At 44.7% G+C, this 27,936-nt stretch overlaps 1 protein-coding gene across 5 annotated transcripts in view; it reads right to left on the bottom strand.

The window, feature by feature from the left end:
• STAB1 (stabilin 1) overlaps positions 1-27,936 on the bottom strand; it is a 57,857-nt gene that overhangs the window by 22,436 nt on the left and 7,485 nt on the right. For 3 of the 5 annotated variants that reach the window (XM_056336166.1, XM_056336165.1, XM_056336164.1), the window contains 28 exons: positions 26,682-26,797; positions 25,387-25,472; positions 24,217-24,286; positions 23,240-23,335; positions 22,680-22,796; positions 21,744-21,940; positions 21,398-21,531; positions 19,751-19,878; positions 17,941-18,032; positions 16,529-16,651; positions 16,364-16,411; positions 14,817-14,963; positions 12,874-12,936; positions 11,807-11,920; positions 11,354-11,407; positions 9,933-10,013; positions 9,474-9,632; positions 8,538-8,600; positions 7,052-7,153; positions 5,997-6,083; positions 5,534-5,645; positions 4,823-5,006; positions 4,489-4,582; positions 3,387-3,545; positions 2,389-2,484; positions 1,918-2,013; positions 1,270-1,317; positions 262-392 (listed from right to left, as the gene is read on the bottom strand). In XM_056336166.1, the coding sequence (XP_056192141.1) occupies positions 262-392; positions 1,270-1,317; positions 1,918-2,013; positions 2,389-2,484; positions 3,387-3,545; positions 4,489-4,582; positions 4,823-5,006; positions 5,534-5,645; positions 5,997-6,083; positions 7,052-7,153; positions 8,538-8,600; positions 9,474-9,632; positions 9,933-10,013; positions 11,354-11,407; positions 11,807-11,920; positions 12,874-12,936; positions 14,817-14,963; positions 16,364-16,411; positions 16,529-16,651; positions 17,941-18,032; positions 19,751-19,878; positions 21,398-21,531; positions 21,744-21,940; positions 22,680-22,796; positions 23,240-23,335; positions 24,217-24,286; positions 25,387-25,472; positions 26,682-26,797 (2,997 nt within the window). Of the gene's footprint in view, positions 1-261; positions 393-1,269; positions 1,318-1,917; positions 2,014-2,388; positions 2,485-3,386; positions 3,546-4,488; positions 4,583-4,822; positions 5,007-5,533; positions 5,646-5,996; positions 6,084-7,051; positions 7,154-8,537; positions 8,601-9,473; positions 9,633-9,932; positions 10,014-11,353; positions 11,408-11,806; positions 11,921-12,873; positions 12,937-14,816; positions 14,964-16,308; positions 16,412-16,528; positions 16,652-17,940; positions 18,033-19,750; positions 19,879-21,397; positions 21,532-21,743; positions 21,941-22,679; positions 22,797-23,239; positions 23,336-24,216; positions 24,287-25,386; positions 25,473-26,681; positions 26,798-27,936 lie in introns of those variants that run through there. The other 2 variants (XM_056336167.1, XM_056336168.1) reach the window with 2 other exon arrangements.

Genomic DNA, 27,936 nt, shown 5'->3' with positions numbered 1-27,936 from the left:
TACTTGTCCTGATGCCATCTGCATCTACATGACTGGGAAAATCTCTCTCTGCAAACACATGGAAAACAAACCCGCTTCCCATTGCCTGTGGTCCGTTATGTTTTAAAGACCTACGAAATTCTTCGCCTGCTAGATATTTAATCTTGCTTCTATGTTTATCTTAAGATGACTCTTTGTTGGTCTTGTATCAGCAGAAATCCAGTTCATGGCTTTGTTACTGTTGTTTGGCATAGTAAAGCAAAAGCAGGAGTCTCCTCGTACCTGACTAAAAATGGCAGCATGTAGGGCGTCAACCAGAAATCTTTTTCAGTCTGGCTCAAGTTTTTGATAGCTTCCTCCGATGGCACCAGGACAGTGACATTGGTTCCTGCTGGGATGCTGAAGAGTGATTTCTGTTGTCCAAAGCACAAAAATGAACAAGTAAGACGTGACACTGTCACATCTATACCACAGCACATAACCAACAGCCATCCTGCTCTTGCAGTCGCATGAAAGGGATGTGCAGAAAGACGGCATATGCTCGGCAGCACAGCAGGCTCTCCTGGGCACGGCAGGGAAGTGCTGTTGGCAATCAATGAATGCCACAGGTGGTGTAGGCAAGACAGGTGACACCCGTTTGCCAAGGGAAAACCTGCTGCTTTAAGCCCTACTTTCACGCTTCAATTAATCTTCAAACCCCCTTCAGTCATATCCATAAATCCCTCCTGAACCCACAACATCAGTTTTGGGGCAGGGACCAAGATTATTCCTGGCAAAAGCACGGTACGCAGCAGGACAGGTAAGCTAAAGCTCAATTAGCTGCCGTACATCATAGCATGCTTCCACAGACCTGCTGGTGTCTGTGGAACATCTCTGTTACTGCCACACTGGAGACTGGGAAGCAGTAACAAGAAAAGGAACGAGGAGTCTGACTTCTCAAAGCACGTTCTTCTGAAAAATAGCTATTATAATGCTACCTCTTTTTCTTTCCCTTCTGTACTATTTTATGATGGCCAGGAGTTACAGATGATACAATCATCAAAATTAAGTGTAGCACAGCTCCAGCTTCCTCCTGTGCTGGAAACAAGGCCTCCCAAAACACACTCATGACCCTCACACTATCACAAACTTCAGAGCTTTTCTACATGCCTGCTCTGTAATGATTTCTCCTTCACTGTTTTGTGTTTCTCTAATGAAAAAGATAAATGGAGCTGCTTTTCCTCTAACAGCAGCGTTCACACAGGCTTCACTTCTTCAGAACTTGTGCCGGCATCCCATGGCTGTTCTTACCTTAATCCAGTTGTAGAAGCCCGCGAAGTGGGAATTCCTGGCCAGCTCCTTCCAAATAGAAACAACAGAAGGGTTACCCCTGCTGAGCACGGAGGCTGCAGGGCTGGAGACCCAGGGTGTGGGAAAGGAGCCCTATGCGATATCAAAGCTGGCAATAATGACTTAGACATGCCCCTCACCCCACAACCAGTACCGGCACCACGTATCGTGGGGAGGGATGGGTACTTCTAAACCCAAGCTTCAGGCATTAAAAAAAAAAAATTCCCCAAAACCCAAACTCTTTTCAACTCTTCTGCAATTGCTCATGTTTACCAGGGACGGATTGAATCCACAACGGCCTTTGATATTTCTAATGACAGAAAATGAGCCTAGCAGCTCTGACCTGAAAAACCTTCCAAACAACAAAGAAAAGATGACTTATTGCACAGGACAGACAGGGCTGAAGCAGCTTAGAAACCACTGCCAATGGTTTCATTGGCAATAATTGGCCTTGGCATCAGTTCTGTCCCTGTCGCCTTGGGACATGCTCGTGCTGTCAGGCTGGTGGCTGAGAGGAGGAGGCAACTCAGGTAACAGAGAAAGGAATGTGAGAGCAGAGCCACTTCTCTCCAATCTCAAGAAGACCTCAGATACTTGCTTTTTACTCACTTTTAGAATGTCCCCGTAGCATGTCATGCCATCCCCAACGTAGCCTTCAGGGCAAGCACAGGCTCTCTCTCCTCCCCCAAGAGGCACACACGTAGCCTGCAAATACGAGGAAAGGAGAAATGAGAGAGCAGAAACACAGGTTATGCAGTGTTACACCTATCTGCGAACCGAATTCTGGCCTTCCGTGGCCGGGGCTATGGGAACACGCACAGGCAGGCACCTTCCTCCTGTTGCCTTTATGGTGACGCTGGATTTATACCTCATGCAGCTAAGCCTATGTGATAGCTCTGGTTGTGTGAACTCACAAAAATCAAGAGGATCCACCTTTATAACACCTCAGTGGTATGCCAGTAAGATGACATAACATAAAACCCTGCAATTCTCTCGATGCCATGGCTGCAAAACCTCTGTCAGGGAGCAGAGGAACCTCCACTGCCACGCCAGCCTTGGGACGGCTCTTCAGCTACTCACCAAGTCGTGGCAGCCACCGTTGTCCATGAGGCATGGGTTGATTGCATCGCAGTTGTAGCCGTCACCAGCATAACCCCTCTTGCAGACGCACTTGCTCTGCAAGCAAGAGACATTTCAATTTTACAGACCTATCAGAGCATCCTCGTTTGCTACCCAGGAAAGGTCTAAGGCAGCAAAACCTATTCTTAATTTATTTTCCCAAGTTTTCTTCCCGGTCTTTTGAGACCTGGAAATGTGGAGATATTTCCTTAGAGATAGCAGAGCACCATCCTCTATCACAGCCCGCACACTGCCTGGTTACTCAAGCACAGTGATCCCCTGCACTGCTTGGCTGTGTGTGTGGTCACTTGAAGGTGATGGTTTCCATCTCTATTTCAGCTTTTCAAAGGGAATGACACAGACTTTGTGAATGGCAGAAAGAGAGGAGGGGTTAACTCCAAAGTTCCTGCTTTCAGGATAGCTAGGAGAGCACTGGCACATCTCATCTCACTAAAACCTGCTAAAGATTTGGCTCCTTTTCTCAGCACATTGTCCAATGCCCTCCTTGCTCAGTGGGAAGAAGCACCTTGAGAAGCAGCACCCTGAGAAGCCACCTCTCCTGCACGCCTTCCTCCTATCTCAAGATGCCTGACTCCCGGCCCAGCTCCCTCCACAGACACGCTTTTCTGTATATTTTAGCATCACCCAGAGACAATGCTGTGATCTGGGAACAAGAGGGACACAGCAACTGATGCCTTATACCAAGATGTGTTATGGAGCGCAGTCTCCTCCCTTTGCTGCAAAAAATTCTGAGAGTAGAGCAGCAGCCTCAAACACGTCACTGCGTCTCACCACATGCAAGTACACTGTGTGGGTTTAGCTGCAACCGGTGTTTCTGGCAGCAGCCACGCAGCCTTTGCAGCTGACCAGCCTGATTTCCACAGCTGGCAAGCCAGGGCCATCTCAGAGCAGCTTAGTAAATGTGAAGTCCACCATCAGCCTGCTTAGCATGATCATACCTGGCCAGGGCCAATATAAACACAGTCAGCATTGATGTGACAGTTCCCTCTGCTCTCCAGCATGCAGTTGTCTATAGCCACGCAGGCTTTCCCGTCCCCAGTCCAGCCTGTGTTGCACTGGCAGGTGGCAGTGCCGGGGCCCGTACTGGTGCACGCAGCCTCCAAGAGAAGGGAGAGGAAAAAAATGACACTCAGCAGAAGGTATGCAAACGCAATGCAAATAGCGCAAAATAGAAGCACAATGCAAATACAGCAGCAAATATCCTTCATCAGACTGTGGAGAACTTATGAGTGACCAACTCTGACTCCAGCGCTGGGGGTGGGGGTGGAAGCATCTTCTCCAGAAAAGTCAGACAGCTTCATAATATAGTGATTCTGGAAACATTCTGTGTTTTCAGCGAGGCAGATACTTGTGTCTAGGATGGCTCAGAACTCCCAGGGCATTCCCTACCATCCTGTAAAGCTCTTGCATTATAGAAGAGATTTTCCCTGAAGAGGAATTCTCTTCACACAATCTCCTGCCTGGAAATGTTCAATGGAATCAATGATGGAAGCCAGATCTCTCTCAGGAAAGACCTACGTCGTATCCAGTGCCATCCTATTTCCTTCTACACAGCCCAATGTGTTCCTGCCACTAAGAGGTTTAAATTATAATGAGGTCTGACCATTTGGCAGTCGTTTCCATTATAAAACACCAGAGTTTTTTACTAAGGATAATAATGTAGTGTTGATGGCTACTGGAAATACAAGCTGGAGCTCACAGTTAAGCTACAGCCTAAACACAGCGACAGAGAAACTAACACACATTACAAGAACTTGGGAAGATCAATACAACCCAAAAATTGTCTGTACCGCTCATCTCCATGGCTGCCCAAACATCTGGTGCAAACCAGCCCAACTCTCCTTGGGGTGCTGCATTTTGGCACCAACCCAAACGACTGACATCCTTATGACAAGTGTGTCAAGGTTCCTGTTATTTCACCTTATCTTACAGACAGGGAAAGTTAGCACACAAAATCTGTAACAGTCCCAGGAGTCCTGGATTCCTGCTCTGATGGACAGGAGCTGCTTCTCCATACTGGTACCGTCTGGCCCCACTTACATTCTTTGAACAGCCTCCTCGTTCTGGCTGACCGCACAGGTCGATGGGTTGGCAGGAAAACCCATCACCTTCGTACCCATCCATGCAGATGCACCTTAAAGTATAAGCACAAAAGGGACACAGATAGAGCAGCCCCTTCTGCAAGCCAGCAGAGAGCAAAAAGGCAGCTTGAGCCCCTCAAGCAAGCAAGAACCTAGCTTTGACTTCTAGGAGGTTGGCTGCGTTTATCTATCCTGTGCAACAAGAACGCAGACAGACATACACAATTCACAGCTGCTGAGTGCCTGTACAATGACGATGTGCCCACCTGAACGGGCACGCCAAAAAGACTGACCTTGTTGTGTCATTGAGGCTGCAGACAGCGTTCTGGTGGCAGTACTGGGACAGTCCGCTCGGGCCACAGTTCTTGGACGTCTTGTCACAGAACTTGCCGGTATAGCCTTCCTTACAGGACCAGGACTGACACACACCACCGCTGCCAGGCCTGTTGTCACAGACACCATGGACACAGCCACAATCTGACAAGTACATGGAGTAAGATCAGTAACTACAAAAAGTCCCGAATCCGGCACAGCGAGGCATTTTTTAGATTCCCAACTTTCCTTCACAACCTCTTGTGAACCAAATGATCATCCCATTTGTTCTTGACAGAGGGATGTCTGCTGAGAGACATCCACCATAACCCGAAACCTGGTGAGGGAACACTTCCTGTGACTGCCTGGGTCCATGTTTTCTATAAGCTGTAAGGACAGGTTCAAGTTTAGGCTATCAAGCTCAAGGTCCTTGTCAACTGTCTTTTCCTTCCTAGCAGGACAGATCTAAATCAAAGCCCCACACCTAGATTTGGCTGATGTTTCCAAGACCCCAGTCACCACTGTCATAACAGCTGTGTTTTCTCCACTGTTGTTTGAAGGGACAACCACGATGACATTTCCGTCACTTCTTTCGCGATGCTGGTTTTGCCAGAAGGGAATCTGGGATACATGACCCTGCACTCTGTCCTTGCCCTGCATTTTCCTCTAGTCCCTCTATCAGAATTACCAACCTTCGTCACAGTTCTCGCCATGCTTGTTCGGGTTTGAACAGATGTGGCAGGCTATTCCTTTGAAACCTTCAAAGCAGTTACAGTTGCCATTCCCTTGTATGCCATCGCTGCACTAGAAGGAAAACAGAGGGATGGAAACTCACAGAACCAAGGCAAAGCTGAGGTGTTGGTAGCTATCAAAGGTACTTTGAGACTTGCAATAAAACCCAGGACTTTGAAGAGTGGTGGTAGTAAAACAATGTCTCACATAAGCAGAGCTGTCCCCAGCAGTCATGACATGATTCACACTAGAGCTCAATATCTAAAACACACCGAGTACATGCCATTCTCCCTGGATCTTCTGCTGCCACTGCTATGGGCTTAGCTCTGGAGCACAAACTGAATTACAGTTGTCTACAGCTACACTCTCTAACCACACTGTCTCAGCTGCACATTGCAACGCAGCAGGATCTTCCGTACTTACATTTCCCCGGCCATAGCATGGACTGGAAAATCCCCCTGGGCACGGCATGCAGTCTGGACCAAAGAATCCTTTGCAGCATCCAGGTTTCTGAAACAAAAGCAAAATTGCAAAGGTATGACGTGACTTCACAAGAATTGCCTGGAGTCATCCCGCCTCATAATTCTGAAATCCTGGTTCTCCTCTCTGCCATGAACTGAAATGGACCATCTCATTTGGCATCTGCGTTTCTAACAGCTCTGGCACTTAGATTAATTTCCAGCAAAACCCCTCTTTCTGCTCACAACCTCTTCTCATAATAAATCACTGTTTTCTGCTGTCTCTGGCTTCAACGAGTAGGGTCCATATTTTTTATTTGTTCAACAGTGTTGGCCCACTCACTCCTACTTGATCTTTGCTGAGGATTGCATTCTTTGGAGGGATGTATCAGCCCTGGATCACACGCCTCATCATGAATGACCAGTGGAAGAACAATCACAAGACAAACAATCAGCAGTATTTAATGAGACACCCACAAATCATTTCATATAGTCAGCACTGTGAGAGCTCAGGAGCTGCAGACACAAGCATAAGGTCCATCAACTTGCTAAAAGTGACTTTCCTGAACCGTCTGACAATGTTTCCTAAACAGGATGCGATCACTTCACAGCTCACAGCACTTTCCCTCGGTTTCCTTTGGGAGAAATGCTAAAACCAGGGCACTCTCAGAGAAAACATGCCAGAGCTAACACTGCACCGTTTGACTCACGGCTTCCTCCAGGCTGGATGGTTGCAACTGGCATCCATCCTTTATTTTATTTATTATTGTACTCGGGTTTAACTGAGCTGTTTTCTAGCATTCGCAGCAGGCTGGTACCCTGTGTTCTTTCTGTTTGCCAAGGCAAACGCAGGTAGCCAGTTTATGTGATGGTCCTGGGGACAGCCCTTGCACGGGACAGCTTTGCTTTCGCTCCCATCCAGCCCTCTCTCAGCTCAAGGAGTCAGAGCTCTTCTTGATGAATGAGGAAGAGCAAAGCTGCGCTCCTTTCAAAGGGAGCGTGGTCTTCCATCACACTCACCATGACAGTTTGATTGCAGTACCTGGCGCACCCCTTCTTCAGGACGTTCAGGCCTTGTGGATCATGGATGTAGACACATTCTTTTGGGAAGAGCGTTGGTTCCTGTACAAACACAACAACTCGTCAGCACTGTAACCTTGCCCTTTGCTCTTTTTGCTGCAGAGAGCAACTATGCTTATCTCTGAGAGCTGAGGAAGTTCACGGAGGAGCCAAGGTGAACAAGATACTGTTACGGCATGCCTATCACGAAAGAAGGCACATGGTGGCTTCCTGTTGCTCCCAGCAGTCCCCAGGTCTGAGCCAAGGTGCTGCCCTTTTTTTCTAAAATTAGTACGCTGTGGGAGAGAGTAGGGGGAGAGGGTAGGGGGACAGAGAGAGGAAGGGAAGGAGAGGACACAAAAGGGAGAAAAGGGCGTAGTGGAGAAAAAGAGGGGAAGAAAGAGGGGAGGAAAGAGAAAGGGGAGAAGGAGGGAGGGAGAGTGGGGCAGAGGGGAGTGAGAGAGAGAATGAGAGAGGGAGGGAGGGAATGGAAAAAAGGGAGGAAGGTGAGATAGACAGGGAGGTGAGACAGAGGGAAGAGAGAGCAGGGGGAGGAAAAGAACTGCAAGTAATTTTGGAACAATGCTCAGTGATGTGTCATGGAGTTAGACACAGGCTAATTGGGCTCCAGATGATTCTGGCTTCACCTGCCTCAATCAGAGAGGAAAATGAGTGACTAGTGATTTTGCAGAGCTCTACTTCAGACGTTCATGCTGAGACATCAGCAAGTTCTTCTGAAAGTCAGGTCTCTGAGATGACGCCCAACAGTCAACAGTGGTGAACACCTCTCTGGCTTTCACAAAGAGCTTGGGCCTGGCCTTTACATGGGGATTTCCTGGAACTTGCTGTTCTGCTAAACTCGGCATGGGACAACTCAAACACCAGCCCCCAGACTCCTCCTTACTTCACCTTCAGCTAGTTCTGCTTATCTCCGAACCAACAGGGAGCATAGGCCAAGAACAAATTATTTCTCACCCTCTGCAGCACAGGAAGCTTGCTGTGATTCTCTGGCCGTGATACAGGCTGTGATACAGTACTGCCGTGATATGGTAATACTGGATGGTACTGGTGGGATCAGGCTGGGTTCTAGCAGTTTGGAGGAGCTAGCAGACTCAGCATGTGAGCAGGAAAACTCTGCCTTAAGCAGAGCAGAAGCACTAAGAGCGAGCTGCAAGCCTGCAATTTCATTTAGCCAGACTGTCTCACAGCTCTCTCCATTGATTCAGCAACCAGACTTCAGAATAAGAAACAGCACAGAGCAGTTAGCGGGTGACAGTCCGGGATCACAGAGCAGGGATATGTGGGGAGAACATATCCTCCAACAAACCTCTCTACTGGCTGCCTTTCCTGCTCTCCATTTATTTAGAAGTGGCTTGGGTTAGAAACCTTATATCAGTGTATGTCATCATGCAAAGAAGAAATTACCAAAACAATCAAAAATATTTACCATTTCTCTGCTGCCAGGTGGGCAAATGCTGTTGTTGAGGGCCTCACAGTCCACACAAGAGCCCTGTTAAGAAAACAAGAGGGGGAAACTTAATCTTCTTAAAGGAACCCATTCCCCATGCCAAGAACACTACAGAGCTACCACTCCCAGTATATATCCAAAACATCACAACATGTATCAGAAACATTTCTAGGGAGGAGTTTCCGTACTCTGAAATGGGGTAAGTTTATCACTTAAATAAAATGACTCCTTTGTCTCAAGGAGATACTTGCACCTGACTGCAAGATGGGGTCTGTCTTCACCCTGTGAGTCTATCAGCCACACAGCTGCTCCACAGCTATGCTGGAAAACACTCTGGGCACCCATGCAGCACGCCTCACCACATCAGTGAGCTGTGTGGGCCCTCTGGCCACTTGGGCTTAACTGTGTCTCTCCAAATCAGGTACCTCTTGCCTATTCAGAGCCTCATCTTCTTCCTTCAGTTACCTACCAATGATCAAACTGGGGAATAAGCACCTAAAGTAAGGCATTCAAAACTGCTCAGGTGAGAATACCGCACCGCATTTGTAGCTCCTGCTCCTGAATGACTGCTTCCCGTCCAGACAACAGGACACCAATGCTAACAGCGACGGGAACAAACCATTGTCAGCTGGGTTATGGTGTGAAGATCATATACGGCAAGTGTATTTCTGAATCAAAGGCAAGATGGGTGCAAGGAAAGAAGAATCTGCAAGAAACATCTGCTGGTTGCCAGGAGAGCAGTGCCAAGTGCTAGCAGAAGAAACATTGGTGGTGCTGATACTGCCTAAATTCACATCAAGGGACCTCTCAAAGAGAACACATTTCCCAAATGCAATTTACACAGCCTTTTGTCCCTCCGGGTAAGTGTGGGGTCTACAGCAACCGTTAGCGTGAGAATGGAAGAAGCTCACTTACTGTCACAATTTTATGTTGCTCTTCATTGCATCTGTGAGGCAAAATGGGAATTATTGAAGGAGGGATGAAGATGCCATCCAAAGTATGAATAATACCATTTGATGCCACAATGTCTCGCATGTTTAAGGGGATCCCTGACTCATCCATCAGAATTCTTCCCTGATGCAGAAACACAAATAATTTATCTGCACTTTAGCCCATTACATTGTATCAACTACATAAAGCCAACACAGAAAACAGACAGCACACAACATCAAGTGCAACCACACAAATGGTCAAGCCACTTCGTGGAGTCACAGGTTGGCTAAGAAGCAAACCAATTCAATGATCTCATTTAAGTCTAGTTCTTTAAGTAGAGGAGGAAGCACAGATGGGTTGAAACCACATTGTTCAGAACCACATCCAGACTTTCTCCTTGCACAGGAGGGTTTGCCCAAAAGGGGTTTGATTCATACTTACATCTGCGCTGATGTTGATGGTAACTATCTGGTTAGACATAGTAACAATGTGTGGCATCATTATCAGTTTCTCTACAGTCACCTGTAAAAACACAAGGAGACAGTATCACAAAAAAGCAAGATCATTTCAGTAGAGCTTACAAAATCCTTCCATGGTTCCCACCACTTGAAAAACATTCTAAAGCAGACGTGACTTCAACATTTACATTTCATGTAAATACCTTAACCGCAAACAATCGGACATAAGGAAAAACAAGACTTTGAATTGTCTGCAATACCACAAACACAGTGCTGGTGGCCACAGTGCTGGAAAGGCACGAATAGTGTCTTTCAGTAATACAGCTACACGTAAGGTCAGAATAATAAGGGGATTTTTGCAGGACATGGTCAATAAATGATGAAAGCTTGGCCAGAAGCATAATAGGAAATACATTTTGACTTAAAGCTTATTTCTAAAGGCAGCAAAAATGTAAGCTGCAGATACTGTATTGAGAAACGTGATTTGAGAAGTTGTAAGAAAAGAACCAAGATAAATTGCTACTTTTGTGTCCATCAGGTTACTAAAAAGTAGCTCAGCTTGTCACCATGTTGTATTCATTGACTACGTTTTGTCAAAGTGCTGCTTATTTTCTCTATTGGCATTAAGAAAATCACAAGGACTGACATTTCCTTCTCAGTAAAGAATGGGAATAATATTGATGTTTCTTAATGAAGGACATGACATTATACCATAATACTTGAGTATTCACTTCCTCCGCAGGTTTTGTGTCTAACTTTAAACGTTTATCTTGTTTATTATATAAGGGAAAACGTCTTGCTGGTCCACTGCATTGATTTTATTTACCCTGCCATTATAGTACACAGCAATGCTGGTGCAAAATTGGCAGTACTGGGTCAGAGCACAGGCTCACTTGCACCAGTTCTCCATCTCTAACTTTAGCTACTGGTGAAGCCCAAGGATTGAGGAAAAGCAGAAGGAAGTTTGGACCAATTCTTCGCTTGGCTATAGCTTTTGTATTGCTGCTATTAGTGTTTTAGGGGAACTGTAGGCTGGAGAGTTCATAATTAAGGTAAACTCTTAATTAATAGTTTAATAAATTAAAGTGATAACAAAGAGCATTTGCCTGCAGCAAACTGCCAGACAATATTTCCATTGTAAAGGCCATCCAACTAAGAGGAACCATCACTCCCAGGAAACTCAAGTTGCGTGATGGAAGAGCACAAGCTGTCCCTTTCAACAACTACTTCCATGGTAAACTTTTTGCCTCATCAGATCCTGAATCACATTTCTGCTCCTCCAGGAGAGTCCAAGAAGCAGCAGCTGAAGTCATCAACCCTCCGACCTCTATGCCAAACAACACAGTTGACAACATGCTGGCTCGAAGGACCCCAATCATGTGGAATTAGAGCTGCCTGCCTTACCGCTGCTGAAGCGTAGATATGATGTTTCACAAGTTCCTGAAGCTTATTTATGCCCTAAGGAAAGAAGAGAACATAAGAATTGGATAACGTGTCACTGCTCAGGGGTAAGAGGAGGCAACTGTATTTTCTTTTAACCAATGACTGACAGTGCTAACGTATTGTAACAGTGAAATCACTTGGCAAGTAAGTTCCTTCATTTTCCCCTACCCAAAGCTGGGGTGAGGAAAGAAAGCCAAACATCAGATTTAACCAATCTGGTTAACCATAGTTCTCATTTCAGATTCCATCAGCATTCACTTCTTTCTCAAAGCCTTACAGAAACAAAGACATGGTTCAGCCACCCCCAGGAAGAACAACTTCAAGCAACGATCAGATACGCTGCACAAGCCATTCCAGCACTGCCTAGTGCAACACAGTTCGCTCAGGATGGCTTCAAGTACTATGAGCTCTCACCTCTGTGAAAAGGTAAATAAGCCTTCCATCTCTCAACTTATCCACACCATCATTACTGGGTACAAATACAGTAAAGGGGCCTGGTCCATCCAGTATTGCAGGCAGGCCGCAGTTCTGCAAAAGCAATAAAAGATTTCGTCGTGGATCTAACACGAGTTAGCGAAGGGGGGGTCTATCAGGAAGGGAGTGGAAACTAAGCAACCCACTAGAGACCGAGCTATTGAAAGGCGAATGTATACAAGAGGCAACTGGACACCAAGGATAGGTAAGTAATATAACAAAGGCATAAATGCCACAAAAACATAGCTTAGACAATGAAGGCACTGGTGTGAATACAGCCAATTTGAACGAGGGGGTGCTGGGCTAATGCTCCCTGCGTGCTTTAAACACAAAAGTACACATACACAGACTAAAACCGTATCTTTTTGCCTGAAGAGAAGAAAAAGAGAATCAGGTCTATAATCACAACTGCAGTTAGTGAGATTTGTAAACAACTAACAGCCACAGAGCTGAAAACAGGCAGGCCAAGACTGTTGTGAGCAATGCTAGGGCAGATTCAGATGACTCTGATGGAGAGAAAGGAAAATCAGTCTGTCCCTGGTGAAAATACTAATGCAATGAACCCTGGGCAGCAGCCTCAAGGGTTTATAACCTGAAAACTGCTTTTATTCAACCCCTCCAAAACAGGTCGCTACAATCTAGCTTGGCATGGGTGGTCATGAAACCTTCACTCTTCGTTCGGAGAGTGGTCAAGAACTAAACATGCTTTGGAGAACAAACTCTCCAGGGGAGAGGGGAAAGGGAGGTGGGGAAGCAGATGGAAAAGAGGCGTGTATGCTTGCTGCTTATGCCAGATCCCCTGTAGATGTGAAAGCTCCAATCTTTTCCATTAATTTGCTTATGTAAAATACACAAAATAAGAAATTACACAGAAAAAAGCATACAGAAAGCAAGCCAAAGCACTGAGATGCATTTAAATGTTATTCAAAAATTTCCACAAAAATAGTAGCGGGGTTTTCAACAGCAGCAAGGCCACATCTTCCTGGGGCAGATGCAAGCATGCTCACCTCCAGTATAGTTTCAAATCTACTGAAGATCTCCATTGACGCAAGGATCTCACCAATGGTTTTCTGCAAGAAGATACAAAGAAGAATAAAATGCCTGGGGCTGAAGCAAGGTCTGAGCACATACTGGAATGCCCTTGGCCAGTTTATGTTTGTGATTTGGATGTAAAGGTCTACAGGAAACCATCATCCTCTAAGTCTTCAAACCCTCTATATTGACCAGTTGACCTAGCAAGGACTGAGCCTGCAGCAACCTAGGCACAAAGCCCTTCCGATGCACAACAAACCACATTTTCCAAGGTACCATGCACTTGAGCACCCTTCTGCTTCCCTAATCCCATCTGCAGATCACATTAAATGAAGAGGCAATTGCTCACTATCAGTAAAACTAGAGACATGCTACTTCCAGTGATATACAAATCAGTTCTGGTAGGCAGTGGAGCTGCTCTGTCACCTCAAGTGTCCCTTTGCTTTGAGGACAAGAGTTCACTCTGCCGCCTGCAAATGAGCCCCACCACTGGGAAAATACAATACATACACATATTTGTGAAAACACAGAGGAAATAGATGCCTTCCTTTTTGCCACATTGCCCATGAAGACAAAGGTAAAAGGAGGAATGTCCCTTCAAGAATCAAAACTTGTGAAGGGACTAGTTTGACCTTTATTTGCAGGAATCTGCACGCTTTTTGGCAGAAGGTGCTTCCCGTAGAACACACAAAGGCACAGAACGTTATTTCCAAGGGACACGAGTACAAAGGCTTTTGATGCCAAAAATGGCTGACGTGATCACTAGCCTTCATTGCAAAGCCAACATCACAAGGGAGTGTCAGAAGTCCAGAGAAAGACATGCTCTGCAGGGAGCTCTCTTACTGTCCTGCCATCCCAAAGTAGCTGCAAATCCTTCTCCGCAGGTACCTGAGTACACAAACACAGAGCTGCAGCTCCTCTGGACCTCAGACTCTCCTTTTTGGCAAACATCCTCATGGAGGTCGTAAGACTGAGAGTATCTTAAGTGACAGCAGACAAACATCAGTGCTGGGCACAATTTAATCCATATGAAAACCCAGAACATGTACAATTTATACACTATCCTCAGGGCACTTCAGCCATGTGCTACTAATACTCAACACAACATTCCAGCTGTTTTTTAAACACACAAAATAAACCCACGATATTACACAGTCTATTTTTATAGATTAATTACAACAGTGTAAAGTGTAAACTATTACCAAAATCCTACCAAACCCAAGAGTTTGTGTCATTCTCTCAGTAACTTGCAAGGAGGTAGGAGGTAACAGGGCCTGCTTTCTGCATATATAAACAATATAAAAAAGCTCAGGCATATCTATGCAGTAGATGTAGCAAAAACTTCTCTCAGCTAACAGGGAAAAGTGCTTAGCAGAACTTGAACCTGAAGCCCCTCCCCAGTGTCTTAAATTCAAGACATTACTTCAAAATGCAAAAGTCTAATGATTATTTGTCCTCATTTTAAATATTTTTACTGCAAATACAAATTTTTGATTACAATTTCAGAATGCAGCACAGACCAATTAAAGAAAATCTTCATTTGATTTATATGTGAAAAAAGCTTTTTTCGATATTTATCCTGCAAGATACATTTTCTGTAAGATACAACTGAAAAAGAGCTCATCTGCTATGAAGGCAGTGACCTTCCTCATAAAAGCAGAATTCTCTGTGCTTCCAAGCACTGTAAAAGCATTACTGTGAGGTCTGTATCAGGTTTATGTGATGCTGTTAGCTACTTTTAATGGTACACTGACATAATAGTGCCCAACAGGCTTTATCAGGAGCTAGAAACAAAATAAATAACCTTTTCCCTTTAAATAAAAAGCCTCACCGATTCAGAAATTTAATGATGAAAACAGATTTTTTTGAAGTGTTTATTCCACTGTCCCATAAAGAAGAAATACAAACGTCTGTGTACCTGTGGGTTTCTGAGGTTGTCAGCGCTGGTTTTCTTCCTTAGGGTGTTAACCACATGCATGATGCCATTGGCTGCTGGTAGGTTCGCTTGCAAAACATTGTACAGTTCCCCTGGCAGGTCTTGATATCGAAATGATTTGATGTACGTCTGGATAATAATAATAATAATGGGTTACTTTCTTGTGGTATATCTGCGCTATCATAATAGAGCTATAAATCATTGCTCCCTTCAGTGTTCTCTGCCTATGGGTCAGCAGGATGAAGGCACAACCAGAGTTACTCTGGAGAAAGTAAATTTAAGGGGTGGCCTGGTGTAAAATAAACATCCCGCCTCTACTTGAATTTGGGTAACGTTTTGATCCTGGAGGGGGGGGCTTTTAAGTTTTACTACAGAAAGACCTAATCCAGGACAATCAGCTCTAGAATTAAGTTCGCCTGAGTATGAACAGTGCTTGATCCCAGCTCGGGATCACAAAAGGGTGCCCTGACCATCAAGTTGCAGCTGCATCTGTCTGCCAAATACAAGGAGAGAGGCACAGTGCCTCCTGGGCAATGCAGTACAGAGTTTGGAGGCAATTCTGTAACTAGAGCTTTGATTGCAACTTTTATTGGTTAATAACACCAACAAGGAGTCTTCGTAACAAAGCCAAACCAGTCAGGCTCACTGAATTATAAGGCACGTATCTGGTCCTTCCATACCGTACACAACCATGCACCGAAGCTGGGTGTATGGAGGTGTTCCAATGGTAACCTGCAGACTAAGCATCTCAAGATACTGGTGCTGCAGCCATAATCCAAGTTCAGGCAACCACAGCTTCCCTGTGCTTTTTATTTCACCACATGCATCTCTTGAACTCCCTGCCCTGAACTTCAGTTCACATCACCGAGGATTCTGGCTGAAACAAAGGAAGGGGAGGGCAGACTTCCCAGATCAAAAGACTCCTGAGCAAACAAACAGGAGAGAAATTTAAAAGGAGCATCGACAAACTCAGTTCGGATTCCCTGGCTCTAAACAGTGCTTTGTCCTTTTGATGCATGCAGGGTGCATGTATTACAACCTAGACCTCAGGGCCAAGGCTGGATCCTCAGAGAGGAAACATATGGCTCTCCCTTGGCCAGCCGTGAGCATGCATGCAGGAAAAGTGCAGGATGGAGAGAGAACAGTGGATGCTGGAAAATATGAGTCAATCGGAAAAGGGAAAAGGGATAAAAAGCCTTCCATATCAAAACATAATGATGAAAAACCCTTTGCGGGGACGACTAAGAAAAATAAAATAGAAAGAGGGGAAAAGGGAAACTGGAAGAGAAAATATTCAGCATGTGGCTGTGTCCAAATACACCATCTCCAAGGAGAGGCATTCAGTCTGAAGAGAGACTTTGCTGCCTCTTCCACATAGATATTGCAGCTGCTAGCAGTGTAGGGAAAAGGTCTCTTCTCTGGAATACACATACAGACCAAGGAAAGACCATTCACAAGTCAGATTCTGACTAACTGGTTGTCTGCAGGACAGGAGAAGTGGTTGCTTGGGGTGTCTGGTCTTAAATCACCTTGCTTTGGACTCCACAAAGGATCTTGTTGTTCTGATCGCAGGCAGGCTGATTAGAGAAAAAGGTTTTCTGGTTAAGAAAGTGCACCAAGGAAACCCTGCTCAACCTCCAGTCTGTCCTACATGAAAGCAACGCTCCAAGACTTCAATTCAGGAGATCCTTTACCTGGCTACTGAATGTTAGCTGATGTCCTGACAAGGTCCACAGAGTCTTGGCTTTTACCATGTCTTCTATCAGATGCAGACCAGGAACGATGTGCATTCTGCACAAATGCTCAGCAGTGGTATCCTTTGGGGAATAAAGACCACATAAAGAAGATAAAGGACATGTTCTTTCAAGAACCTCATTCACTGAAAGAGCCATAACATTACCTTTCTCCCAGCTAACACATAGAGGAATTCTTAGCATACAAGACCGAGCTTCCCCTCTTCATTTTGGTTCACTGGAGCAGCACTGTGGCAAGTCTTTTACTTCTGTGTATACGTTCAAACACAGGCAGACTGATTAACCTGCAAGTGACCTACTTCAGAGGAAACCGCTAGAGAGAAACCTACTGACTTGGACAATATAAAAACTATCTTTGCATGCTCCAGATAATAAAACTTGCTGAAGCTCCCCATACAGTATCTTTGGTTATGCTGGACCATGTAGGTGGTCTAAGCTGTTGAATATACATTTAGTTTCTTCCTTTCTTTTCTGTGCTTTCCATCACTAGCAGTTTTTTAAGACATTGGAAATGTAATGTTCAAACGGGGTTGGTCTGTACGGATTATTTTTAAGGCATTTACCTTCTCATAACCAACTGCTAGCTGCAAGTTAGCTGCCACCTGAAACACAACAGGCACCTTGCCTAGCACGCAATTAAAATCCCTACTGCACGAGCTCCAACTGTGCTGGTTTTTAGCTCTGTCCTGGGAAAACAGCTTATGTACCTTCTCATCTTAATGATGGATAGCCTGGCTGTGGGCTTAACTGTGCAAAAAACACTGCAAAAGAATACAATTTAACTAATAAATAAATAAAAACCCCCAATATGACCTGCAGGACCTACTTGCTGAAGCTTAGAATTCTCAGACCTTTGTCTGGGTTTCCATAGCAGTTTTCTCCAGCCCTGCCATACTCGCTGTCCCCATTAATAAAATAAGCTCTTCTCAAGAAGCTGACACCATGGCCACAGGCCCAAAATCCAATACTTTGATGCAAATCTCAGCCCCTTTTGAAAACCCCACCCTCAAGCAGTGAAAAGCCACCTAAAGTTTTGAGAATAGTCACAACCAGGAGGTTAGAGCTTTAAATGAAGACTGGGTAGAGAAACTTACACTTCCTGACATTAAAAACAGACAAACTCTGTCAATATTGTAAAGAGAGACAGAGATTTTAAAAATAATGCAAGGGATACAACATCCTCTATGAAACTGTAACTTAACCAGACAATGAAAAGTCTTCCCAAGAGATTGCTTCTATAAATACTGCCTTTCAAAGTTCCTCTCTCGTGTGCCCATCAGTTTTTTACAGGCTGCAGAACTCAGGCAGGAAAGAATCCTAAGACCAATTTTGCTAAAACCAAAAAAACTTACGTTAAATTCCATTTTGTCATGAACCGGAAGAAGGGATGGTACAAAGACTGTGAAAGGCCCGTATTTAGTCAGCAGTGTGGAGCAACCAGAAGCTGTAAAAAGAGTGGCAACGTGAAGTAGTTACTTGGCATACGGTTTAACTCCAGCAATAATTATTCCTCTTGTTAACAGCACAATCCAATCTACACATTTTTGGCCTGATGCAGGTAACTAGTACTTGTTTACAAGGAATAAGGAGGAGTTTTGTATTTCTGTCACAGCCCAGCTTGGCTGCTATCAGTTTTAAGCACTTGCCCACAAGATTTCTGAAGGATCACTGGTGACTTCGGTCCACTTTGAATCACTGCTGACATTTGCAGAATATTCATAATAATTTTCCTCCCACATGCTTACTGCCTTGTTCTTGGGCCAAGTGTCCTCTGTCTTCTCCTTGAAACAACTAGTTTCTGGGTGTAAACAGGATTTATCAAGACTAAATACTTCTTGAGAAGCTGCTATGAACCCACAGTTGTCAGTCCTCACTCGATCATCGATGGCCCATCAACAAAGGTCATTAGCTCTTAAGTCCCACTGCATAGGAGTTAAGATCCCAGAGATCTTCATGCGGTTGCCAATAGCACAAATCGTTATGGAAAACATATGCAAAAAACAAGTGTTGGCAACAGTGATACGTAGCAGGGAGGGGTATTCACAAAAGCTAAGCTGAGCTTTGAGCCCTATCTCTATGCTCCCATCAAGTTAGCAGAGGTAGAGAAGACTGTGTAGAGGATGAGTTGGAGAAGGTATCTAACATAAACATGCTTTGATGGGAGCTAAAGGGTTCTTATTCTTTCCTTGTATTACAGTGAGGCAAAAATTAACCTTTGTGGATATCACTCCCCGCACCTGCAGTACCTGGGTTCTAAACCAGTCTGCTACCTTTGCAAAGCAACTGCTCACTCAGAAATTACCATGGTGCATAGAATAAGGCCTTTTCATCTCCATAATTGCCACTCACACGCGCATGCTGGCAAGAAGGCCATTTAAGGGCTTAGTAGATGTTCTACTAAGTAGAGGACCCATGGCACACCAGCCTCAAGCATCACCGCTCGAAGAACCAACGACACTTGAAAGAGTGCTGAGCCTTCAATACAGATACTTGCAGGTGGAGGCACACTGGTGGTTTGATACAAACAGGTTTGAATCACACTTCCAAGGCACGTTTTCCTTCTTGTGCAGATATGGTACATCCTTCACCAGGACTGTCAAATACCTAATACATTCAGCCACAGTACTCTCTTTAACAGTCTCCTCAACTGACAATCCAGAACTGGTAATCTGAGTTTGGAGATGTGACGTGTTTAATTTTGTAGAATCACAGAATCATAGGCTGATTTGGGCTGGAAGGGACCTTAAAGACCACCTTTTCCAACCCCCTTGCAGCGGGCAGGGACAACTTCCACCAGCCCAGGCTGCTCCCAGCCCCGTCCAGCCTGGCCTTGGGCACTGCCAGGGATGGGGCACCCACAGCTGCTCTGTGCCAGTGTCTCCCCACCCTCACAGTAAAGAATTCCTTCCTTTCATCTGATCTAAATCCACGCTCTTTCAGTTTAAAGCCATTACCTCTTGTCCTATCACTACATGCCCTTGTACAATATCCCCTCCAGCTTTCTTGTAGGCCCCCTTGAAGTACTGGAAGGCTGCCATATCATCTCCCCGGAGTCATACACTGAAAAATAGTTCTATTACGCTGAAAGGTTTCGAGCCTTTTCTGACACACTCTTGCCCCCACATTTGTCCCATTCCCCCCAAAAATTCAAAAGACATTTACCAAACATCTTCCTGGCGACGTTTAAGTTCCTAGCAAACCTTCCTCGTGAATTATACCGATTTATCTCACTCAAGAGATCTTTATAGCAACTTCTCCCATCTCCAATCTCCCCTTCTTTACACACACAGCTAAGAGACAAGAATGAAACACAACAAACCATCATAAAACAGTTCCCAACATACTCAACAAATATGAGTAGAACATGTCGGTATCTACACTTGAAAGACAAATCTCAGCTTTAAGGTGTAGGTAAGAGCTTAGTAACTTCTGCCTAAACTAAGTGACAGGAAAAAATATGCACACTTCTGGAGTGCAAGCAAATTTGGACCTACTCGAAGAGGATGAAGATGCTTTCTCAGATACAATCAACATAAGGATTGTCTGCTCTAAAGTTCAAGGTACAGATAGCCACGATATAATTATCCACACCTTTCTAACTAGATATTCAGCATCAGACAATTTGAGGTAATCCCTAAAAAGCACAGCCTATGTGAAAATCTAGCAAACAGCTCCAATGTGACCCCTCAGCTTCAGTGAGAAGTGCCAGCTCAAGCACATCAGTTAGCTACGGTTTCTCTTAAGACTTAATGAGGGCCCCAGTCAGGCTAATGACTTTTCCAGAAAAGCTTATCTACATGTGAAAATCTTTGTCCTGATTCACACGGATTTATAGTCATTACTCAGAGACTACTTAAGATCACTGGCTGATAACCATGTTTTTTTCCGTTTGGGTTTTGTCCAAGAAGTATCGGCTCTGCTATTTCTGATTCAGGGATGCAAAGACATGCAACACAGGGGAGGGATCTGACATTACTCCAGTGTCAGAGGGCTGACTGCCAGCTGCTGGGGAACAGACATACTAAGGCAGGGACTGTGCTGAACACCGCGTCCTGCACTTTGCTAGCGTATCTTCAGAAAGGGAAGCGGCTGTGTTTCAGTTCTGGCCTGAAGCACACAGTGAGCAGGTGGATGCTAACAGTTTTAGCAGCACTGGAGAAGGAAGGGTCAAGGAGGTGGGACTGCTCTTGCCCTCTTCAGTCTCTCAGGGAAGCTCCACCTTTTCTTGGTAACACACAAAATCCTCGATGAAGCTTTCTCTGGTGTTTGGGAGGCCATTATGCAAAAATGATCCTAGACCTGGCAATATTTCCCATCTAAGGGGTATCAACTTCTAGGTGTTTTGCTTCAGAGGACTAAATGAGGTCTGGTGTTTCTTCCCTCAACTTCCCCCTTCCCTGTCAATCTGGAAGCATTTCTCGCTTACAGGTCTGAGTGGGAGGAGAGATAAAGACTTAGCCCTCAGAATCACGTGAGGGCAAATGGGAGCAAACAAGTCACACATCTCCCTTTTAATAACGGATTACTAACTGATAATACCCCACTGCCACCACTAACTTGGGGAACTAGGTCTCCAGTTCACACCACAGAAGGCTGCTGCCCTAGATTTAAAGTGTCTTGTGACATGACAAAATTTACAATGACTGATGTAAAACTCTTTACTTTCAATGCACTTGTTACAAACAGGCTCTTCTCAAACGGTGGCTCTAGCCCATTCTCCTCAGTTAGCTCACATTTTCTTCGAAATTCAGCTCATCCAAACTGAGTTTCCATTCTAGCTGCAGAATAAGCTTCTTTAACCTGGCTTACCTAGGATTCCCCTGGGAATCAAGCTCACACGTGGAAGTCACATCACAAAAATACTGCCGACAATCGTTGGGAAATACAGAACACTCAGATGAAGGAGTTCTCCTACGCATCCCAGGCTTGCAAACACAAGATGCCTAAGGGAAGGCAACACAGTGATTATAGAACTGCATTCAGCATCTTTTACAAAAGAAGTTACCTTACAAAAGACATGTCTGGTTCCCCTTTGCAAAATCTAAGGTGAGGACAGCAGATTTGACCAACACGATGGTAAGCTCATTTGAAGAGCTTGGCACCCTGCCATTTTTCAGACCCTTACAGGTTGCTGACATGCCGTTATTGCCCTTACCTCTCCTGGACGTCTGTAAACACAAATGGTGGAGTTTTCTGGGCAGCCTCCATTGCTGTCAACACAAGGGTTTATGGGCTGGCAAATCTTCCCATCTCCTTGAAATCCTTCTTTACAGGTACATTGATTCTTTTGTGGTCCAAGAACCTTACATACGGCGAAGGGGGAGCATGGAGAAGCAGCACAAGGATCCTGAGCTGCGGTTAAAGAGATGAGAGGTGAGAGTAACCAAATCCCTCTTTTCAAAACAGACTTACTGCAGCACAGCAGAATGCAAAAGGCCTGGAAAGAATGGACTATAAGGAATTTATACTACTAAACTTTTAAAATTTCCCAGAAAATAAAATAATTTCAGACAGCAGATGTTTTGGGGTTTTTAATCTGAGGAGTTTGGATGACACATTCTTCATGTTACTTCAGTAACGGAGGTGTGAGTGACAGAGGATGCTTGGATTTACTTCTGAATTTCCATCATATCTGAGGATATATAAAACTGCAGTTGGGTCAGCAAAAACTGCAAAAAGCCAATGAAAACAGAGGTATCCACAGCTAGCTAATCACATGCATATCTAATTGACTTTCTTTTAACAAAACCAATTCGCACACTTAAATCTGAAATCAGTGAAGAAATCCTTCAGTTACATACCTTACTATTTAGACTGGTACAGACTCACCAATATCCCATTGTCACAGTTATTTAGTACGTACTTACAAGTGAGTGCTGGATGGAACCTGCAACTCTTAATTAATTTCTTGCTTTCAGGACCAAGTGAGAAGAGACCCAAAAACTTAGCCCTTAATCTTAAAGGGGTACCTAAAAAACAGGTTCTTAAGCCTCTGCATTGTATTCACAGTGATCAAATTCATCCAGAGATACCAGTGCAATAAGATTTTTCCAAACAGAGGACTATTTAGGGTCACAGAGAAGTTTCTCACCTTGGCAAGCGCTCCCACTTTTTCTGTAGCCCAGCTTGCAGTCACACATCGCTGTCCCATCCCTTACCACACATTCGCTGTTGGCCTCGCATGTCACACCTTTGCAAAGGGGAAGCTCTGGAATCACACAGCAAAGACAGTTTCCCTTTGAGCATGCAGGGCACTGCCGGAAGGTACAACTTACCTTATGAAATATCTGGAAATGAAGGCAAATGTGGTTTCCCGAGGCCCCCAAGTGGGCGCAAAAGCCAGGGGATATAAGCAGTGCAGACAGTTTTAAATCACTGGCAGCCTGGGTAGTCGAGTCCCACAAGGCTTAGAGAGAAGAAAGGACCTGTCTGGTTTCCAGAGAAAGAACAGAGGCACATAGAGATGGTACATCTCTGCCACAGCCATGGAGTGGGCACCAGACCCTCTGTCTAGATCTGCAGCGCTCAGATCATCTTCCCTCTGCATTCCCAAGCTATTCGTTGCTCCCCAGCTCCTTTTGGGACACAAGCATCCAAGCCCGTATCATAGTTTAGTACTAACAGGCCCTCTACAGCTACCAATTTGTTTACCTTGGTCACACCTGGGGCCAGTGTAGCCTCCATAGCACGTACAGCTTCCATTGCCAGTGACGCCGCTGTTGCATTCCCCGTGCACGCAGTCACACACTGCAAAGGAAGTCCAAGCAAACCTGACATTCAGCTACAAGGCAGTACATAAGGATTCAGGCATACGCTGGCCAACTGCCCTGGGACTTGGCACCCTCATTTCCCACCAACAATCCACAGCAAATGTAGCTCCTTTTAAAAATTGGTCATGCCACTCAAAGCTTACAGAGGGCAAACCGCATGTCCTGGGCTCAAGAAGACAAAGTACTACCCTGCAAGAGCAGCCTTGAATGTAAGATCTAGAGCAGCTTTTCAGCCACGTGTTTTAACTTCCCACTTCTCTAAGTCTCCTGAAGCCAGCGTGGAAGGAACCAGAGCCTACCACATCTGCAAGCCCAGCACTGGTGTCATTGTGTGAGCACAACCAGCAAGATCACACCTATCTCACCTGTGTGGATACAAGGGAACCAGGAGCTGGACAAAAAAGGGCTCCTTTAACAGCCAGGCTGCACTGGTCATAAATCGCTTCCAAAAATGCCATACATGAGAAGCAGCACTGTGTGTATTAATTCTGTAGAGAGGGCAACAAGGAAGAAGCTGGGAGACAAGTGGAGCAGTGTGGAAAAACTGGGAAGTGAGTGTGGGTTGCTTCAGGGATGTAGATAACAGCCTGGCTAAAAAGAGAGGAAACTGGGATAGTCCTGGTAAGGGGAGAGAGATTTACAATAGGAAAAATGGACTGATCCGAGTGAAAGACAGAATCATTTGTCTAATGGAACAGTGAAGGGCACAAAGACAAAATGCCAAGACACCTGCTATTGAACGCTGCCAGCTGGCATGCTCTCCTCCTCTCCAGCACCCTTCCTCACTCAACCACCCCCTCCTCCTTCCTTGCTTTCAGTTATTTTTGTGGAGGTTTCACTTGAATCAGTCATTCTTACCTGACTGACAGTCTGGGCCAAAACGATTTTCATCTCGACAATTCTGGCAGGCAAAACCACTGTACTGCTCCTAGAAGGGCCCCAAAATGTCCCAGGTGTTACTTTTTCCGTATCATTGCACTGTTCCACACATTGTTACAGTTTAAAGTCTCTCCCTGTTTCTTATTTTCCGTGACAGCTGAAGCAATACAGTGAAGAAAACTGCTATGTTCAGTGCTATATTCAGTGCTATTAATAATAGCAGTATTAACCAGCCCCCGTGGCAAAGATCACAGTGTGAGCTGACACACAGAGGGCGTGCAAAGTGCCAGCAAAACTCTGGCGGGCATTGAGTAAGCAACATCCTGATCACAGACAGGAACACACCAGCTGGCTTCTGATACCTCTGAAAAGGGAATATGGAATTCACTAATGCCAACAGGACTTCTGACATTGATTTTAGAGGGCGTGGGGACCTTCAGCATATATTTTAATTGATATAAGGTGACTTTGAGTTAGATCCAAAATCAACTTTTCCTAAAGAAGAGACCAAGAAGTAGGATTTTAGCTCACAATTACATAATTAAGGATACTGTAACAACATGAGTTCATAAGAGAAAGTTTCAAGTTTCACACATTAATTAAGGTAAAAATTTTAGAATCACTGTTCTATATGACTCAAACGTGCAGGAATTGTTTATACTTTTGTTGTACTAAGTCTGGAGCTGTAAAGAAAAAAAATAAACATCTGTCCTAAATTCTATTTCTGACCTCTCCTGCTTTTCCTGAGAGAGGGTGGATCTGCCTGCCAAGGCGTGGGACCAGTTCATTTGGGAAATATATCATTCAAGTCTGGAAAAGGTGCAGCTCATTAAGAGGCAAGTATCTCAGGGCTTCCTGCAGCCACAGACAAGAAAGACACTGATTGTTTCTACTGATCAGAGGGTTAAATTCAGGCAATTCTGTCTTCATTTCTCCCTAGAGATCCAACTCCATACTCTCACAAAGAGTATCTTAGTGCTACTGTAGACCACACTGACCTTCCAGGAAAACCATAATGATGCTGGAATGACAGAAGCTGCTAATGTCCTTCCAGGCAGAAGGGCAGCCTTCATCCAGAGCATCTGCACCGATGCTATACAACTCCCTCTGACAAAAGCACATCACCCTCAGAATAAATCATGCACTGACCTTGCAGATGCAGGTCCCATTTTGCTGTATACCATCCAAGCATGTCCCATGGCCATTGCAGGGATTTTGAGATCCACCCGGACACTCTAGCAGGCAAGAGACAGACCAGGTAAGATTAGACTGAACCACCAGCACGTTATCCCCATCCCCTCTTCCCCCAAACTTTGCAGTTGTGCGAAAGCCATGGCCTCTTCACCAGCGAAGTCCCTGTCTGATTATCCAATACACCTAACACCAGCCCAGAGCTGGTCAATCTGGCAGGGAGTGGCACCAAGGAGCGATTTGGCTGCTATCTAAGAAAAGCCTTTTAATAAAAGTCTAAGGCAAAGTCCCAATGGGCCATAACTAACTACATTTCAGTGACAGCACTGAAACATGTTTTGAGGTTGAACCACTGCTGCTAGCATCAGTGAAAGGCAGTATCAAACATCTGAGGGCAGTTCTGAGGCTCAGGACAGACAGGAGCCTGCTTTGCAAAGACACTGAGCATTTTTAGCTCCCTCTTGACTTCACGAAAAGCTGCAAATGTGCTCAGAAAAACATGGTCCACACATCTTTGGAGTGGGGTACCTCTAAATTCTGGAGACTATTTCTGATCATTTTAGGCACATGATTCCTCTGACCAAGTTAGTTGCTTATTCAAACCACTTCGTGTGAGAACAGGCTCAAGCACCCAAACATCCTCCCATTTTCTGCAGGACTACAGAGTGCCTTTCCATACCCCAGCAATCAGTCAATCATACGAGAAGTGTTTAGCTTAGCAGGTCTTACTTTGGGATTTTTGAGACAAGAAAAACCAAATTCTTATGTACTTGGCATAAACCTGGGACAAAGTGGGAGCTTTGGGACAGTTATTTTCACCTTGGGTTGGAATTGCTAAGTATTTTCTGTGGCTGAATGGCTGACTAACTCCAGACTATACAGGAGGACACATGGCACACACACTGCAGACTAGAGGGACATCAGAAAGAAATATCTTCCTCTTCCTTTGGAAACTTTCTTAAAGAGGAACAAAAACATCCCTTCCCAAAAGCTTATTTTTAAAGAAGAGACAAAAGGAAGTTCCATCAAAGGAGGTTATGTTATGTGTTAAATGTAAGAGGATTCAATTAATCTGAAGGAGAGATTCCTTCCCCATTATATTCTGAACCTCCCAGACAGATAACGGGAGGCCTTGTGAGTGTTCAAAGAATAATTAAGATTAATCACCTCAATGCATATTTAATGCCTGCTACTAAAACTGGTTTGACTTATTCAACAGCTAGACAGCGTTATAAAAAGATGGAAAAACTTACCATAGCACTCTGTACCCCAGAATCCTGGACAACACTTTTTCTCCTCTATTTCCTTCTTACACATGTGATGGCACCCTGGCTGGGAAAGGGTATTTTCTCCTAACTTGACAGTGTATCTTAAAAAGAATAACCCAAAATTCATTATTACAGCACAAATATACCACATGCCTGTGGGAGGGTTTCTAAGCAAGCAGGCTGCAGCGCACTGGACTCTGAACGGAAGGAAGGGCACTCATTCCCTCTGCCACACACGCACACAAGAGTTTGCACTTGGGTTAATGTCTTCTCTAAGGATGCCCACTGATTTAATTGGTTATGTGAAATCTGTCAGCGGCTGGACATGAGACAGGACCTTCGGCAGTCTGAGGACATCAGGACAGAACCCTTGGATGCTGGAGGGTTGCGGGTTGACAGCACTGAAACAAAGTTAGGAACTCCTGGGTGACTCAACACTTGGCTTTGCACCTAAAATAACCTTGAAAGAAAAAGAATCTCCATGCAGGACTTGTCCCTTTCTGTCTTGCACTAAAGATTCTAGATTGAGATGCTGGAAATTTGGATATAACAGCTGTGTTATTCACAGATTCTCTATTCAATCTTGGACAAACATCTTAAATCCCCAAAAGAAGCATCTTCTTTTCAACCCTTCATCCATCACCTCTACAGCCCTTGGTGGCAGTGCCTCTTGTTCTGCACGTATGAAGTACAGAACTATTCTTGGGTCTGCCCAACAACGACCACAAGAGCAGATAACATCCAGAAAAGCTGCATACACTCACATTATTCTTACACTTCATTTTATTTTTGGCACAACATCCTTCCCCAAAGGAACTTGGAAATTGTCTCAATAGCACTGCTGCTTTGGCTTCAATCTGACTCCTACGTGTGTCTGTGCAAAAACTGCTACAAACTGCAAAACTGCCACAGCTATTTTTGAAGTATTTCAACAGAATAGTGAATCACAGAAAACAGTAGACAATGGAGCTATATATTAACAGTTAACATTCACTACTGAATAGATATGCAAACAATAATCTATAGTGTTTCATTTTCAAAAACTTCCTGGTTAATTCAGTTTTCCTCTACCCTTTTCCTATTAGAGCCATACTCAACAGAGTAAGAGCAAGGAACACATGAACAAGCAATTGTCATAAAGTGAACTAGGAAGGTAAAAAGTTCAGATGATTATTGCTGGAGGCTGGGAGGATATACAAAGGGAACTGTCATTACATTATTTTCTTACTAATCCACTACA

Source organism: Falco biarmicus, chromosome 4, assembly GCF_023638135.1.
Source record: "Falco biarmicus isolate bFalBia1 chromosome 4, bFalBia1.pri, whole genome shotgun sequence".
Taxonomy (NCBI): Eukaryota; Metazoa; Chordata; class Aves; order Falconiformes; family Falconidae; genus Falco; species Falco biarmicus.
Note: the sequence above shows the minus strand (reverse complement) of the source record. Positions and strands in the feature narration are given on the sequence as shown.